The 18,090-nt window shown below is 40.1% G+C and overlaps 1 protein-coding gene across 1 annotated transcript; it reads right to left on the bottom strand.

Moving 5' to 3' along the window:
• Positions 1-1,134: 1,134 nt before the first annotated feature.
• On the bottom strand, positions 1,135-17,694 carry LOC146309142 (myosin-4-like). The gene is made up of 40 exons (XM_084743678.1): positions 17,576-17,694; positions 17,259-17,471; positions 16,519-16,662; positions 15,042-15,198; positions 14,940-14,967; positions 14,742-14,850; positions 14,547-14,639; positions 13,655-13,718; positions 13,465-13,563; positions 13,280-13,383; positions 13,054-13,192; positions 12,832-12,950; positions 11,833-11,982; positions 11,568-11,738; positions 11,172-11,478; positions 10,915-10,991; positions 10,309-10,396; positions 10,110-10,227; positions 9,914-10,037; positions 9,686-9,822; positions 8,728-8,983; positions 8,400-8,642; positions 7,482-7,658; positions 7,249-7,394; positions 6,550-6,640; positions 6,062-6,451; positions 5,487-5,613; positions 5,285-5,403; positions 5,004-5,200; positions 4,748-4,931; positions 3,817-3,982; positions 3,610-3,734; positions 3,207-3,515; positions 2,915-3,118; positions 2,665-2,790; positions 2,405-2,575; positions 2,166-2,270; positions 1,911-2,006; positions 1,694-1,825; positions 1,135-1,611 (listed from the first exon to the last, which is right to left on the bottom strand). The coding sequence occupies exons 2-40, from the start codon at positions 17,460-17,462 to the stop codon at positions 1,591-1,593; spliced, it is 5,817 nt and encodes a 1,938-aa protein (XP_084599804.1). The 5' UTR covers positions 17,463-17,471; positions 17,576-17,694; the 3' UTR covers positions 1,135-1,590.
• Positions 17,695-18,090: the final 396 nt, after the last annotated feature.

Genomic DNA, 18,090 nt, shown 5'->3' with positions numbered 1-18,090 from the left:
TTTTAAACCAATAAATGTTTGTTAAATTAAAGTCAGTTTGTCCCATGTTGATCAACACGCAGATGTAAGTCTGTGCTTCGCTTCTGTATTCAGCAATAAACATATTAATCAATTAATTAATTAATGATGATAGTAATAGATGTCTCTCTAAAAACTGGAGGCACACTGCCGTGCTGTGCCCTGGGATTTTGTGACAACCATACATTATTGCAAAATACAATTCTACAAAAAGTTATGAATGAATTTCATATTCGCCCATGGTTTTGTTAATAAATACTAAATAAAATAAATATCTACAGCATCATAAGACACGTTGTAGAGGGTATTACATGGATATGAATGAACACAGGTTTGCATTGAGATTTTGTCTGCCCTTTGTTGTGCTTTTAGCACAAAACATTAAAAAAAACACTGCTGCAGATTAATACAATAAAACAAGGCGTGGGATTTTTTTTTAGATTTTATTGAAGTTAAGGCAACATACATCAACTACCACAACACAAGCAATTCAGCATTTTGCTTTGGCATCTTCTAATAACCTGACACACGAGATGGTTTGTGACACAGAACCATCCGGGAAGCTGTCCACAGAAAATGTTTGGAAAAGGGCAGGTGCTTAAAAAAAACACTTCTCTGACTTTGTGGAAATCTTCTCATCGTATCACTAATGTAGGTTGATATAAAAGTTTAATGTGGCGCAGAACTGAGAAAAAAAATTGTCAATTTGTCCTGAAGCAGGAACAGCCCAGAGCTGTTAATATATTAAACAGTGAAAACAATGAAATTAACTATTTTATGCAAGACTGATAACCTCTATAAAACTTCTATCTGTCTAGTCTTAATGTAATTTTAATGACAGAGTGGAAAATCCTCTTAATATCAATGAACAACTATAACTTTTTAATCTAACTTACATGTACAATATGTAAATTCTGCCACTAGGGGTCTCACTCACATTAAAACGATAACAAAAGATGTTTGAAGACGTCTGAAGTAGAGTCGGATCATTGGAGTTGTTGTCGTCATTGTTGAACAGTCTATCTGATGTGACTCAGGCAGAAGTCATGTTCATGGACGAGGTCATGGATTAAAGTTTTATTCACGGTACGTTACTGACTTCCTTCCTTTAACCTTTAACTCAACATACCTTTACCTTGAATAAATTATGGATTTCTCTTTGAACGCTGTTGTAAACATTTGGGATAAAGTCAGTTTGCAACCTAACAACACATATAACATGTCTAACATTTTTATGTAGAAATGTTAAATGTTATAGCTTTAATTCAGTTACTCGAGGCTTCAAAATACAGAAGTATTTCGTAAAAGTAGAGAACGTTATTTTCATTGATACACTGAAAATAAAATACTCTATTAATGGTAGCAGGTCTCAACTCTCAACTGTTCGTTTTTTACAGGGTACTTTTCCAATATTTTTTTAGGGCCCCTGTCAGTCAAAGGTCCTGATCACATACATTTATACACTTAATGGCTTTAAATGAATAAATGAAAACATATTCTGTTAAGAGTATGTTGTAACTAGCTCAGCTTCAGACACACAGCAGACTTTATGGTCTTCACAGCGGCTACAGGCTACTCTCCACTCTCTTTAGCCTGGTAAATGAGAAAATGAGAATTACATTAATGTTTATTAGTCATAATGAGACACAGTGTTTCCTGAGGCTGACTGACTCACCTTCCCCATGTCACGACTCTTCACTTTCATCTTATTGATCTGGGACTCTGCGATGTCGGCTCGCTCCTCGGCCTCCTCCAGCTCGTGCTGCACCTTCCTCAGCTTCGTCAGATGAGTGTTGGCTTGCTCCTCCTGGCAGATACCAAATAGCTGATTAATACAAATTCCCAAGTGTCAAAGAGTTTCAGCGTCAGGGTTCACAGCAGAAGTCACTCACGGCTTCTTCAGCCTGCCTCTTGTACACTTTGACCTTCAGCTGGACTTTGTCCACCAGCTCCTGCAGCCGCATCAAGTTTTTCTTGTCCTCCTCAGACTGAGAAAACAATTACAACTTTACAACCAGTGTATACTTTTTTGTTAAGAACTACAGCAGTAAAATGCAACACACACATTAATGCAGCAGTTATACTGATCCAAAAACATGACTGACAGGACTTTTGTATAAAAAGGAACAAGGTGTGGCAGAGTTTACCTGATAGGTGAGCTCTTTAATCCTTCGCTCCAGTTTGCGAACCCCTTTCACAGAATCTGATCCATGTCTCTGTTCTGCTTCGAGCTCGTTCTCCAGCTCTCGCACCTGCAAAAGAGCAGTTATCTCCTCAAAGCTGTGTACATAAAACTTGTCAATCTGGTCATTCTCACCTATGAGATTTCCTGAAACAAACAACTGATCCAAAAGGATTTATTGGAGATTAAAGTACAATATGTTACCCTTGCTTCCAGTTTTTGGAGTTGCTTCTTTCCGCCCTTCAGGGCCAGGCTCTCGGCCTCGTCCAGACGCTGCTGCAGGTCTTTGACCGTCACCTCCAGGTTCTTCTTCATCCTCTCCAGGTGAGCGCTGGTGTCCTGCTCTTTCTTCAGCTCCTCAGCCATCATGGCGGCCTGAACAGTGAAGTGAAGTAGTGACAGGATTTCAGTTTGTTTGAGCAGGTTAAAATTAATAAAACTCCAGAATTTCAGAGTTGACTTACATCAGTGATGGCCTTCTTGGCTTTCTCTTCAGCGTTCCTGGCAGCTTGAACACTGTCGTCCATCTCACCCTGAATCTGAGAGAGATCAGCCTCCAACTTCTTTCGACTGTTGAGCAGGCTGGTGTTCTGTGAGAATTATTATTATGGCAACATAATGTTATATAACTGTTATAAGTCACGTAACAATATTGATTATAGATCTCACAAACAAAAGTGAAAATTGCTGATAAAATTCAGGTGGATTTTTCACCTGTGAGTGAAGCAGCTGCACTCTCTCGCTGGCGTCCAGCAGTTCCTGCTCTGCCAGCTTGCGGCTCCTCTCAGTTTGCTCCAGAGCCGCTCTGATCTCCTCCATCTCAGCCTGCATGAGGTTGCTCCTGCGCTCAGTCATGGCAACTTGCTCCTTCATGTCTTCGCTGTTTCTCAGTGAGTCGTCCAGGTGAATCTGAAATTCCTGTACAGCAGAATTAAAAAAATGTGTCTTTCTACTATATGAAATCATTATTTAACTTTAAATTATGTTCCTCTTTTACATGTCTCACCTTCAGCTGAACTTGTATGTTCCTCAGTTGTTTCTGGGACTCGGACGCCTGCCTGTTAGCGTGGCTCAGCTGGATCTCCATCTCGTTCAGGTCCCCCTCCATCTTTTTCTTCACTCTCAGTGCGTCGTTCCTGCTCCGGATCTCAGCGTCCAGATTACTTTGCATGGTGTCGATGATCCGCTGGCTGTTTCTCTTCAGCTGGTCGATCTCTTCGTCCTTCTCAGCTATCTTCTTGTCCACCTCAGACTTCACCTGGTTCAGCTCCAGCTGGACTCGCAGGATCTTGGATTCGCCATGCTCCAGGGAGGCCTGGAGAAGTACACGTGAAATGAAGCCATATTGACCAGACATATTTAAATATACAGTATGATTTAGATGTTTGTTTCTTTTTTTTTGTTTTTACCTCTGCCTCTTCTAGAGCAGCCTGGGCCTCCAGCTTCTCCTGTTCAGCCTGTTTCTTTGATTTCTCAAGCTCATGGATGGTTTTTCCCGTCTCTCCCAGCTGCTCAGTCAGATCCATTATTTCCTCTAGAAAATGAAATATTTTTGTTTGTAATTTATCTGCATTAGCATCGACATTGACTAAATTTAAAGGAAGGCGCTGACATACGTTGCAGGTTTTTGTTTTCCCTTTTGAGCGTCTCCAGTTGCTCCAGGCATTCTTCAAAGGAATTCTTCATCTTGAAGTTCTCGGTGCCCAAACAACGAACCTCTTTCATGGCTGACTCCAGCTCTGCCTGACCCTCCTCATGTTTTTGCTTCCACTCAGCCAAAACCTACAGCAACCAATATTATAGTGGAATATTTTAAACAAAGGAATATGACTATTTTGAAAGTTGGACAGATGTATTCCTAAACTTTTTGTTTACTTTTTTATTTATTGTCCAACAGAGAACATCTTATACAGCAGCCATATTTACTTAATAGAATATAAAATAATAAAAATAAAGTAGCCGAAGAAATGAATTCAAACTAGTTCATTATTACAAGACAAATAGCATGTGTCTCTCAAGGTCGTTGTGTGCGTATTTATGCACAAAGCACAGCAGCGCAGCTTCATTGATTATTTAACTCTGTTTCCTCTGGAGAGTTTCCTCTGTCACAGACAATGAAATACTGGGAGGCACAATGATTTTGGTTTGAATTTAGGGCACAGCATTTTTCATTTGCAATAAAATATTGTAGAACACAATGATATCACCATGTAGATTTCACTATTAATACTCCTGTTGATGTGTAAAATGCACCATGCAGCACAGACTTTTAGCATTTGCCATGTTTAAATGATTAGTTCTCCCTTTCCAGCTTCTCTCATAACAGGTAATTTTTATTTAACCAACTGAACATATCAATTAATAAAATTATTAATTAAAAGTCCCTCTTGGGACAGGTGATTCAAATTATCATCTGCAATAAACACTAAGATACTTGTATAGCTGTTTTGAGTCTATTTCTACTGTATCTTACCTTGTCAAATAAACCATGAAAAGTCATATTAGTGTGCATTTATGCAACATTTTAGAAAGTCTTTATATTCAAACCTTATCAAAATTTCTCTGCTTCTTGTCCAAGGCAGCTGCAGCAGCATTTGACCTCTCAACGTCCATCATTAAGTCGTCCACCTCTCCCTGCAGCTGTTGTTTTGTCTTCTCAAGAGAGGAACACTTGGAGTTGACGGCCTCCACGGCTTCTTCTGCATCCTGCAGACGCAGTGCCAGCTTCTTCCTGTGGGAGAACAGACATCATAAGATCTCACGAGATCATCTTTTTTTGAACTGGTGTTGGGATATTTCTTACTTTGCCTCCTCGAGCTCTTCGGTCCGTTGGATGGCATCGGTCTCGTATTTGGTTCTCCACTGAGCAACCTCGCTGTTGGCCTTGGACAGGCAGCGGTGCAGCTCAGCTTTGGCCTCCTGCTCCTCCTCATATTGCTCTCTGAGCAGCTCGCAGTCATGACGAGCTGACTGCACAGCATGAGCCAGGGCATTTTTGGCCTTGAAGAAATGATAGAATCAGCATACACACTTAGCTTCATCTTCAAACTTTTCATTGTGCTTGTCATTTTTGTTAGACTTTACCTTAACTTCCTCTTCATGAAGTCTTTTCATCTCCTCAATCTGCTGAATAAAGGCTTGTTTGCCCCGAGTTAGCTGTGACATTAAGGATTCTTTTTCTTCAAGCTGCCGAGACATTTCAGCTGCATGATAAGTGTAAGGAAAAAATTAGAACCGCTTTATCTCTGAGTGTATGTGACTTCAGATACAATCAAATTTTTCTCACCATTTTCTGTCTGCAGCCGAGCTTTCTGACTTGAAAGGTCATTTATTAGTCTCTGATGCTCCTCCTCTTTGGTTTTCACCTCATTCAGTTGATCTTCGAGTGAACGGCACATTTTCTCTAAATTAATCTTGACATTTGAAAGATCAAAGAAGTTCTTGTTATATCTTCATATGGAACTGGACAGATGGAATACAAATTTGACAGGGACAGTATGTATGTTTCCAAAGTCACAAGTTCCCAGGGTCCAATATTCCCATGGTCCTAAGGTCCTATGGTCCTAAGTTCCTGTGGTCCTAATTTCCTAGGGTCATATGTTCCCATACACCAAAGTGATCCGAAAAATTGACACTTGAACAAACATCAGCTGGATATGAACAACCTAAAGTGACAGAAACCATCTTTATTTGATGTTTTACTGCAGCTGGATTTTTGACTTGTACTGCAGACAGCCACCAGGGGGCAGTAAAGATGCTTTGGCTTTAATTTTTGGGAGCTCTCATGTTGTCCAGTTCTATAAACAGTCTATGAATCAGGCACATATGTAACATAAAAATTATCCCACTTTGATCACCAACCTTTGCTTTGGCCATGGATTCCATATTGCTTGCTAAGTCGTCGATCTCCAGCCTCAACTCGCTCTTCTCCTTCTCCAGTTTCTGCCGGACCCTCTGGATGTTATCCAGCTGTTCTCCCATCTCAGCCACACTGTCTGCATGTTTCTTGCGCAGAGCAGCAGACGTGGCCTCGTGCTGCAGCGAACACTCCTCCAACTCTCTGCGTAGCTTGAGGAACTCAGCTTCTCGCTTCTTGTTCATCTCAGCCTGAGCAGCGGTGGCTCCTCCGGCCTCCTCCAGCCTCTCCGTGATCTCCTCCAGCTCCCTGGACAGGTCGGACCTCTGCTTCTCCACTTTGGCTCGAGCTGAGCGTTCAGATTCGATTTCCTCCTCCAACTCCTCGATTCGGGCCTGCAGATAAGAGACTGCACTGAAGTAATCCTGGAAGAATACACCGTCTTTAGCTTTGTAATATCACCTCAAACCCAACCAGTGACTGAATTCTTCACCTGGAGCTCTTTTATTTTCTTCTGCAGCTGAGCACCAAGAGCTTGTTCATCTTCTATCTTCGTCTGCAGCTGGGACAACTCAAAGTCTTTCCTGGAAAGTGAATTGAAGTTTGCTGTTTATTTAAATCCATTGCAAATTTAGAACAACAAAAAAAGCATTGAAAAAGCGAGAAAAGTGCGATGCCGTACTGTCTTACTAATGTTGTTAATTTTGAAGCAGTGTCATTTTGCAATACTCTACCATACCACTAGATGTATTCCACCTGCATTACATATTTTTGTGGCTTCTTTGGGGTAGTGGAAAAAGCTGTAAACAGTGAGCGCTCAAGCCCCGCCCCTTCCAATGTGTCCCATAGGACCCAAATTTGGAGAAAATATGAAGGTACTCTTTTCTTTCACTTTCACAACTTCTGGGTGTGTAGTCTTTCTGATTACGTATCCTCACAGTTTGATATTTCAACTGTTTTATGACAAATTTTATGACAAACTGAATTGTAAAATTATCTTGTAAATTGACAAACAACATGTGTGATTCATGGCACAATTTAAACAGGATCAACAACCTGATGTAAATACAGTTTACTGGTATTGTCAAACAGGACAGTTGCAACCCGAAAAGCTGTCATCAACTTTGGTGACACATAGAACCACAATGCAGATGGATTTTGGGGGGTTCCATCTTTTTCACGGGGAACCTACTTTTTCAGCTTTTCATCCTGCTGCTGCTTCTCGTTCTCCAGATCCATTATGGACTCCTGAGCCAGTTTCAGGTCTCCCTCCAGCTTTCTCTTGGCTCTCTCCAGATCCATACGGACCTTCTTCTCTTGTTCCAGAGAACATTCCAGCTAAAATCACACATACTGTAATTACCTCTTAACGGCAGTATTACACAAGACGTTTTCAGTCTCCCCTGTGTGTGTACAGTAACTCACCTCATCAACCTGCTGTTCCAGTTTGGTTTTGGCTTTGGTCAGAACGTTTATTTTGTCCTCCTCCGACTGCAGGTCGTCCAGAGTTTGCTGATGAGCCTCCTGCAGGGCTTTCTTCTCCTTCGACAGTTTGGCGACGTTTTCATCTTGGCTCATGATTTCCTCAGTCAGGTTTTTCACCTAAAGTAATTATTAAGAACTGATGTGGTAATTCTTCCTTAAAGGGACAGTTCAGATTATTAGATTTAGGGTTGTATGAGGCACTTATTGATAGTCACTTTAGTACCTCCGGTGGATGGTGGTCAGCACACTGCCAGTTTGGAGAAGTGGAGCGGAGATCCAGCATGGCTAAGCTGTATATTTAAAATATTTTCACCACTTTACCTTGCCTTCAGACAGATTTTTCAGATGAGAAATAACTGTTAAACATGTCAAATATTGCACTCTCTCTACCAACCAAACTCTTAGTTTGTTTGTGTTACTTTGTGACTTTGGTGTTTTAAAAGGTTAGCAAGAATTCACTGAAGTCACACAGTAAATAAAAAAAACAAACCAACAGATTAAAGCAATGGTGGACCAGTAACTGCAGTGTTCTGCGAGGTAAAATGACTGATTTTTCTGATGGAAACTGGTTGGTCTGGAGTAGGGTTTCATCTTGGGAAACAGAATTCTCCAAGAATGTCCATCCAAACCATTTCCCAGTTCCTGGGAAATATCATAGGGAACTGGGAAAAAAAAAACATTTTAAAAACATTTATAAAATATGGTGATATATTTAAAAAATATGGAGGTGCTGACCTCCATCTACTGCAGACTGACTATCGATAAATACCTCAAATGACCCCAAATCAAATAATGTGAACTATCCCTTTAAACATGATTATGTAGCCATAACAAGCTGCAGGATGTCCATGATATTACCTTGTTTTCAACAGCGTGTTTCTCCTTCTCCACTTTGGCTAAGGTGAGCTCTAAGTCGTCGATGTCTCTCTTTAGGTCAGAGCACTCGTCCTCGAGCTTCCTCTTCTTGGCGGTCAGCTCAGCGTTGACCTCCTCCTCATCCTCCAGCCTCTCCATCACCTCCTTCAGCTTGGCTTCCAGTTGGATCTTGCTTTTGATGAGGCCCTCACATCTCTCCTCTGCATCCTGGAGGTTGTCTGCCTCCTGATATCATATTTGTGCACCAATATGAGAACCAAACACTTTGATCATATTAAATATGTGACCTGTTTTCTGTAATTCAACTTACTGTCTGGACTTGAAGGAGGAGATCGTTCTTCTCTTGTACGATGGAGACCATTTTCTCTTCAAGTTCCCTCCGACGGTTTTCTGACTTTGCCAGATCCTCTTTGAGCTTCGTGAAATCCACCTTCATTTGGGCCATTTCCTTCTCAGCTTCAGCGCTCTTCAGCAGAGGTTTGAGCTTAAAATACAGCTTCATCCATGGCCAGTGTTTCACATTCATGAAGGAACGGAAGTTATACTGGATAGTGTAGATCGCCTCCCTGTCAAAATAAAACTTGGATAAATTTACTCTGCAAGTTTCAGCCTCTATGGGACTATTTTCCTTTCCTTGTCATCCTCAACAACAATTTTTGACATAAACTCAACAACGTTTTGCTGACTTATAATCTTTTGTTGTGATAATTTACTTTTTTTTTTGTTCATTTTTTAAAATTTGGGTGCCTGAAAATTAAATTACTGCAATTTTAAATAGAATTTTTAAACCACTATTATTCTCTTCAGTTAGTTGACTCTTTTACTCTATTTTTGAGAGTTTCTAAAACTGAGATTCAAGTTTATTTAAAGAAGAAAAGTAAATTATCTCAAAAAAATATTATTGGCTGGTAAAACTTTTCCCAGACCGCTGAGCTCAAAACTCAAAAATCTGAAATGTTTTCTGTTTTTTTACAGTTTTGTTCTTGTGGTTGTTTTTACTGTGGATTCACTTCTGTGAGCTGTTCTATGTTTAGGGCATTTTCTTTATTCATGCATTGACAGTGATTCCTTCATTTGAGACTTTGTTTTTCTCTATTTTTTTGCATGGATAATAATACAGGCGTGCGTTGAGATTTTGGCTTGTCCTTTGGGGTGCCTTGGCCAAAAACGTTTGAAAATCACTGCGCTATGTAATCAGATGCATTTGATTTAGTATTTTTAGATGTCAGCATGTAAAGTTGGAGCCTTAAAGCAGTAAATGAGTTTACTTTCTGGCCATCATCTTCTGGTACTCCAGCCGAATGAGGTAGGCCCGACACAGAGCCTGAGTGGACGTCACCACCTGGGCCAACCGCTCGTCTCTCATTTCCTCCAGAGCTCCCAGCAGACCAGCTTTAAAAAACACCTGGAATTAATTAAAGGTAATTACTTATCAGTGCAGCTCATTAACTCTTAATAACTTAGTATTTAACCAGTGTGCTGTAACGAGTGGAAACCTTCGTGTGTCCAAACTTGTACTGAGTGTGATCCACGTCGATCGATCCCAGCAGCTTCTCTGCAGCTTTTTTGTTGTCCATAAACTGTCCCTCTGGAACAGCGGTGGGATTAAGAATCCTGTATCTGCAGGAGGAATAATAGGTCTAAATATGGGACCAAGCATTATGAAATATTTAAATATGAAGCTTTATTTACCTCTGCTTAAAGTCCCCATAGAGAATTCTGCTCGGAAATCCTTTCCTACATATCCGGATCCCCTCCAGCACGCCATTGCAGCGTAGTTGGTGGATAACCAGCTGGTTTTCCATCACACCTATGATGAAGGCAGTTATTAGTTTAATGCATGTTGTTTTATAGGATATATATGTCATAACAAGATGATTATAAAAACTACCTGGTGTTTTGGTCTCATTCGGTATCAAGCACCGCACAAAATGAGGATGAGTGGTTCTCAGATTGGTCATGAGCTTCCCAAGATTCTCCTGTAAGAATATTTACATCTGAACTGCATTGTTTATTATGAATATATACATATAAAACAGAACAAAGACATACATCATACATAACACCACCTACCCCTCCTACCCACCCTACACCCTGATCACCCCTCATAGGATATAAGATAATATACAGTCTAGTAATATTATATTGGTAAGTTGGGTAGCAACATTCAAAATAACATGCAGAAAAAATAATGCCAAGTCACTTTTATGGAAAGAAAACCCAGCAACAATGATTATGAAACAAAGAATAAATAAAAAATAGAACAAAACAACTCAGTCTCCACTGGGAAGAAAAGCTCCTAGAACAGAACAAGATCCCTGTAGAATAGTTTTGTTTCAGTGTCTAAACTTCAGACATGTTTCTTTTCAACTGCCACAAAATATTCAACATTCAACACAAGTGTATAGTGTATACACTGGTGGACTCAACTGGCTCCCTGGTGCCCCCATGTTCTGAAAAAAATGCCACAAAAGTGCCTTCTTGATTAGCGTCTTACCCTGAACAGCGCTGACACGGTTTGGAAAGATGATGCCTTCTTCTTGGATCCTTTTTTGGTTCCTCCTGCAGCGGCCTCTGCATTAACACACATTTAAAGAATGAACATATCAAGAATGAAAGGACAGGGTTTGGAAAACTTGCATTTATCTTTAGTCAACTTGACCTTTGCTGTGGTGTCTCTACAGGTCCTCACAACATTTAATTTAAAAGTTTTTGACACACATTTTGGATAAAATGGTTAAAAAACAGAATTACCATCAGCTCCTGAAAAGCTTGCATACAACATTGCCAGTATTTTGACTGAAGACTTCTGGTAAAGCTGCACCACAGACTCGCTCAGAGGGTCTTTGTTCTTCTCCAGCCAGCCGCTGATGTTGTAGTCCACGGCGCCGGCGTAGTGCATCAGAGTGAAGTGAGCCTCAGGTTTGCCTTTGACAGGTTTGGGCTTCAGGAAGCAGTTGTTCTTTCCAAGATGTTGGTCGTACAGTTTGTTCTTGAAAGACGTGTCTGTTGATTTTGGGAACATGCACTCTTCTTCGAGGATGGAGAAGATCCCCATCGGCTGTGAAATAAACCATTCTTTTAATAACACAATCACAGAAGCAACGTTTCATTTCATTTCTTTGGCTAATAATTGAAATTATCCAGCACCTTTTCAATTAGCTCGATGCACGCTGCCAAGTCCATCCCAAAGTCAATGAACTCCCACTCAATCCCCTCCTTCTTGTATTCTTCTTGCTCCAACACAAACATGTGATGGTTGAAAAACTGTTGCAGCTTCTCGTTGGTGAAATTAATGCAGAGCTGCTCCATGCTGTTGAACTAAAGACAAATCGTGGAGAGCATGTTTGAATAAACACGTATTATCCAGTGAACCTCTGAATAAAAAACTACAATACAGACTTTGAAAACCCACTTCAAAGATTTCGAAGCCAGCGATGTCGAGAACACCGATGAAATGTTGTCTGGGCTGTTTTGTGTCGAGCTGCTGGTTGATTCGTACGACCATCCACAAAAACATCTTTTCATACACGGATTTTGCGAGGGCACCTATAGCATTGTACACCTAGAAAGAAGGAAGGTTAAAGACAGTTTTTCTTTTTTTTTTTCTTTTTTTTTTTACCGTGGTGCAAAAGCAACATATTCCCATGGGATGGCTGTTTACTGCGACTGCCTAAATGATTACCTTTTTTCTTCATTGAAGTGTAGTTTGCGACTAAAATATTTTGTCAGTAGGTCATTGCACAGACTTATAATACTGTAATAGTGTAGACAGATAGTGTGATTTGATTAAAGAAGAAGGCATCAGTCTTGGCTACTCTGTCAATCAGTTGAGACGGCTTGGAATTTCAAGGCAACGCACTGCAAGAGATTTTTGAGTTTTGAAATAAACTTTAAAAAGTTTTGCTGATCTATAATCTGTATTTGAGATAAACTTTTTCAAAACCTAAGAATTTGAGTTGGGCTCAAAACTCACAAATCTTTTACAATCCTTTGCCTTTTTTTTTCACAGTGTATGGCTTGTTAGTGTACTGTAAATTAAAGTGCAACCAAACATTAAAGGTTGTTCCCCTAAACGTACCTGTGATGCCACTAAAGGTTCTGCAAACATCATTGTAACGTACTGTAGAGACCTAGAGGGAATGTCCCACAGTATAGTAATGGTCCTCTAAACATTCCCAAAATGCATCCTGAATGTTCTCCAAACGTCCACCAAATAAAGTCTCCCCTGCCCTTAAGAACCTAAGGAATTCTGTATGGTCACCATCAGGGAACGTTACGAGAACATTACAAGGTGACGTCCTTTAGACCAGCAGGGACATTCTCAGAACTTTTGTGAACTTAGAGTTTCTACCTGCAGCTCATTGATCTTCAGTGGATTATTATATAGATATCCAGAAGTAGAAAGTCTTACCTGTTGAACATTTTGTCCTTTGGTAACGTACTCATTTCCAACCTTTACTCTGGGATAACACAGAGCTTTCAGCAGATCAGCAGAGTTCAGACCCATCAGATATGCTGCTTTGTCGGCTTCTGCAAAAAACACAACAACAAAATCAATCTTAACCACAAAACATTTTCCTTGTCTGCTTCTGTTACTTGTGTGACGGCGTTAATTTGGATGGATGATCCTCACCCTCGGTGCCATCTGGTTCCGCCTGCTCCTCCCGCTGCTTCTGCTTGAACTTCATGTTCCCATAATGCATCACAGCTCCAGTCAGCTTGTAGATGGACGCTTTCTCTTCAGCGGTGAAACCCAAAATATCGAAGGCCTCCTGTGTCATAAAACAGGCAAAGTGAGACGTGACGGAGCACCTGAGAAAACAGAACAAGCTTTGTGAGCTTTAATCAAGTCGACTCACATCTGTGGCCATTAACTCCTCAGCATCATTTATGCTTTTGACGCTGATTTCCCCCTGACTGATGAAGGCGAAGTCGTAGGGGTTGGTGGTGATGAGAAGCAGATCTGAAGGGAGAGAAATTCAACTAAAACCTCTCTGCATGAATTTTTCAGTCAAACAAGACACAGAATAATTAATCAGATTACCAATCAGTTCAGGCTTCTTGTTACAAGTAAGCTGATAAAAAATGTGATAACTCCTCTCAGCCGTCAGCTGGAATGTCACTCTTGATTTTTCCAGCAGATCTTAAAAGAAGAAAAAGCAAAAATAACTTTATTTTGACTGCAACTTAATTTATCTCTGTAAATTTTCTGGGCAAAATTTGCATGAACTTACATGTTTCAATATCTGCAGAAGCCAGTTTACCAGTTGCACCAAAGTGTATTCGAATGAATTTCCCCTGTAGAGTAGAGTAGGGTAGAGTTTTCTTGAATTTTATTTTTATGACAACTTTTTACTTTTTTTTTACTCCCTACATTTTGACACAAATATCTGTACTGTCTACTCCTCAGTTTCAAAACAGGCTCCTTACTTAAGTTTAATGCGTTTTGAGAGGAATTATTGATTATATTTATTTTGCATCATTGTTCATGCCACCTAACATCATAACTTATTTCAACCTAAATGGACGGAACAATCACAAACAGAAAAGACGACTCCTTGGTGTGTCCGTCGATTTATATGACACACAACAGACATAAGAGGAAGAAAACAGCATAACAAGACATCATATGATGCAAACAATGTAACAAAATGTAAACAATGCAACAATACTTATGTAACAATATGTATCAAGATGAAAATGATGTAACAAGATGAAATGTAAAAGAAGTAACAAGACAAAGACATTGTGACAAGACAAAAACAATGTAACAAGATGGAAATTATGTAATACATTGAAAACGACTGAACAAGACAAAATTGACGTAAAAGATGCAACAAGATGAAAGCATTGTAGAAGGCATAACAAGACAAAAAAGACAGAGAGGGAGACCATGGAGAAAAGGTGAGGTTCAGTTCGCAGTCAGTAGAAATGTCCTTCAGAGGATGATTTTTTTTTTACCTTTATACTTTGAGTACATTTCAGAGCCTGTACTTTTTCACTTTTACTTGAGTAAAGATGTTGAATCAGTACTTCTACTTGAATAAAGACTGTGTACTTTGGCCAGCTCTGTGTGCTGGACGAGTTCTTGCTAAATCAAATCCAAAGTCCCTCAAGGTGACTCACAAAGCGAGAGGAGTTGTCATTCCTCATCGTCTTGGCGTTCCCAAAAGCTTCCAGCAGAGGGTTGGCCTGGATGATTTGATCCTCCAGAGTTCCCTGTCGAAAAGCAAACATGTAAATCTGACACCCACTCCTCTCCGAGAGACAACAACTGACTCAACCAGCTGCGCAGCCTGTCACAAGTCGTCCTGAGCTCACCTTCATTTTACTGCTCGCCTCCTTTTTCTTGTCTGGAGACACTGCGATGGTCGCAAAATACTGAATGACACGTTTGGTGTTGACGGTCTTTCCTGCACCGGATTCTCCACTTAACACACACAGACACACACATTTAATTTTTAATTGTTTTATCTGTCAATAGTTTGTCAGTATATTCACAACATTTGCTAAACTTACGTGATAAGTATGGACTGATTTTCACGATCTGAGGACATAAAAGGAGACACATGGTGAGAAGAAAGAAACTGAATCTGCACTGATTTTGGGCTGCAGACATACCGGTGAGCATGAACTGGTAGGCGTTATCAGACAGGGCGAAGATGTGAGGGGGAACCTCCATCCTCTTCTTCCCTCTGTAGGCCCGTACCACCTCTGGGTTGTAGACCGGCAGCCATTTATAGGGATTGACAGTCACACAGAACAGCCCAGAGTAGGTCTGTAATGAAAAGAGAAGGTCTCTCACTTATTCAGCAGGTTTGCTAAATATTCATGATTGAAAATTACCCAAATCTCCAGATGATGTAGATCATGTGAATAATTTACTGTTCAGCAACTGTTGCCAGGGTATTTCACATTTAATGTTATGATAAAACTGACAATACACTGACACCAATTAACATTTGGCCACCAGGGGGCGATCAATCTGCAACAACAATCGCCTATGAATTGATAATGTAATTAATCACCAACTATTTTAATAATTGATTGATCAGTTTGGGTAAATTTTTATGGGGGAAAAAACTTGACTGTATATCTTTCATTGCAAAACTAGTGGGAAGCAGTAGAATAATCTCACCTCACTTCAGTTTTTTTCACATTTTTTTTTAAAATAAATCAAGTTTTGGTTTCCTTATTAAGGCCTTGTCTTGTTTTAATCTAGATTCTGTCAGTCTTATCGGCACTGGCGCCCTTTATTGGCAGGTGGAGTGAATTAAATGTCATCAATTTAAACCTTTAAAGTCACGTATCAAACAAAGGACCACAAATAAAGTCAGTGCATAATAAGGAGGGAAAACAGAAGAGATTGAAGATATATTTTCATAAGAATGCTACGACCCAAAATATAACACCTGCAGAACCTTTAAAAAGGTTTTTCAGTTGTTGTTTTTTTTTTTATTGTGAATCACAGAGGCCTTTGAACATGCAGCAGTGAATGTGCACAAAAAATTAGACTGATCAGTCCAGTATTATGCAGGATGAGCTGCATGTCCCATGGTCATGCACACATGAAAGCAATGTTAAAAGCACAGTGTATCCTTCACATTACCTTAATAAATGTTCAGCCCTCAGTAGCCCAGTTACTGTCAGAGTAAATGTATGTATTCAAAGCAATAAATCAAATTATGAGCAGCCATCTGTGTTTGACAGCGACTCTACAGGGAACAAAATGCCTCCTTTTGATTTCCTCCAGTTTAATAATTAGCTTCAGGGCAGATGGCAGTTAAAAAAAACAATATTCAGTTTTTCTACTACTGGTCAGCAGTTAAAAGCATAATGTCTTTGTCTTGTCTAAAATTTTTAAAGTGTTATCAAACTCTTTAACGGTAGAAATATCAATTTTAGCAAGAGAGATGTTTGTCACCCATGATACTGCCATATTGCTTTGGAAACAAGTGTAATAATTTAACATAACTGGCCATTATTACACATATTTTTTAAAATAAATCAAGTTCTGAGGCCTCTTCCTTTTTTAAAGAAGTTTAATCCCACGTTTGCACCCCTGCTGATTGGCGTCAGTGTTTGTCGAAGGATTTACGTAGATCATCCACGCTGCGTATCGTTCCTTGAGGTTGAACAACACTGCAGGTTCATGAAGGTGCGTCATCATCACCATGTCCTCAATCTTATCAAACTTTGGTGGGTTCATGGGAAACACTTGATCCTCCCTGACGGTTAAAGTCTGGAAAACAGAAACATAAATAGTTTTAATCTGAGTTGCAGAGTAACTGTAGGGATGTCTAGTGGTAAGAAAGTAGTTCCGGTCGATTCTGTTGCAGAAAGAAAGAGTGCAGGAGAAAAGGCAGACATATCTACAGCCGATATCTCCAAACTCACACCAAAAAATCTGGATGAATAAACAGCACTACAGAATGGGTGAAAAATATGGGTTGAACTGACACTTTAAAGTTTGAAGCATTGTCAGAAAGTAGTTTTTACAAATGTGGGTGTCCACCAAAAACTGCATATTCATTGTCTTCATGAACTTTAAAAACATAATGCGAAGAAAATATTACTCTTATGAAAGGTGAAGCAGCACTCAGAGCTTCAGGCACCACTAAATGTCTCTGTTGAAAGCCAGACTAATAAAATTCTGCAGATTCTTTATTGCCGGTTTTACAGACAGACACCCTGAAGCTGCGTAAAATCCCTCCACTTCACCCTGGAATATAAAGTCCTGCTCAGACATCCCATTAAAACAGAAAAGCCATATTCACCGTCTGCGTTGAGTGTCTAATAAAAGGTCAATTTATCAGCATAACCCTTCAGTACACCCACTCTGTCATCCACGGTCTTGACAGTGACTTTGCCGTCCTCCCTGTTCTGGATCTCAGCCTTGACGTACAGCTCTTTCTCATCGCTGACGAAGCACGCCGTCTTGCCGTCAAACGGGCGAGACTGAGCCTCCGTCCTCTCCCTCTCAGACTTGCGGAGGAACTGGGCAGCAGGCCCGAAGATTGCCATTTCCCCATCTGTGCTCATTTTCTCCTCCTGAATCAAAGACAAAAAAAAACCTCACCATCATCAGCATATTTTAAATGACTTTATGCAGTAGATAATGCCTGAAATTGAATCCAGAATCCCATTATACTCACCCGCTTACTGCACCAGTATGCTTGCCAGAAAGTTTGAAACTGAAGTTTATTAAAAGATGCAAACGCAGACAATAATCCTGCTCAGTTGCTGCTGCACACCACGGGACTGTGGACTCTGGATTACGCTGCGATAACAATCATAACCGGTTGCACTGTCCCTTTTTATATCTCACCATTGTCCTTGGTGTGAGGCCTCCTTCCTTTACATGGGCATGCGGTGGTAGAGTTACACGAACCTGTTGCTTATCATGGATAAGGATGGATCATGGATTAAGCACAAGATGCAGTGAGGTTATATATAGAGTGCAGTGACACCACAGAATGTCACATTTGAACAATACTGATGCATGATGCAACAATTTCTGAATTGATTTGTGTGTTCTCACTTTTATTTAATGTGCTGTTTTAATCTTTTCACTTTATTGATTTCTTTATTTTGAATGTTGTTTTATACTGTTGTAAAGCACTTACTGACTCATGTCTGTGAAAAGCACAACCTCTGCAGTTGCCATGGC

The sequence above is a fragment of the Lutjanus erythropterus genome, chromosome 19, assembly GCF_056507025.1.
Source record: "Lutjanus erythropterus isolate fLutEry1 chromosome 19, fLutEry1.hap2, whole genome shotgun sequence".
In the NCBI taxonomy this organism is placed as follows: Eukaryota; Metazoa; Chordata; class Actinopteri; order Lutjaniformes; family Lutjanidae; genus Lutjanus; species Lutjanus erythropterus.
The sequence above is the reverse complement of the archived record's forward strand: the minus strand, read 5'-3'. Positions and strand labels throughout refer to the sequence as shown.

Coding starts and splice junctions, on each gene's coding strand:
- LOC146309142 (XM_084743678.1), bottom strand. CDS start 17,462: ATGAGCACAGATGGGGAAATGGCAATCTTCGGGCCTGCTGCCCAGTTC. Junction 10,038..10,109: donor TATGGGGACTTTAAGCAGAG/GTAAATAAAGCT, acceptor TTCCTCCTGCAG/ATACAGGATTCTTAATCCCA. Junction 8,984..9,685: donor CAGAAGATGATGGCCAGAAA/GTAAACTCATTT, acceptor TTATTTTGACAG/GGAGGCGATCTACACTATCC.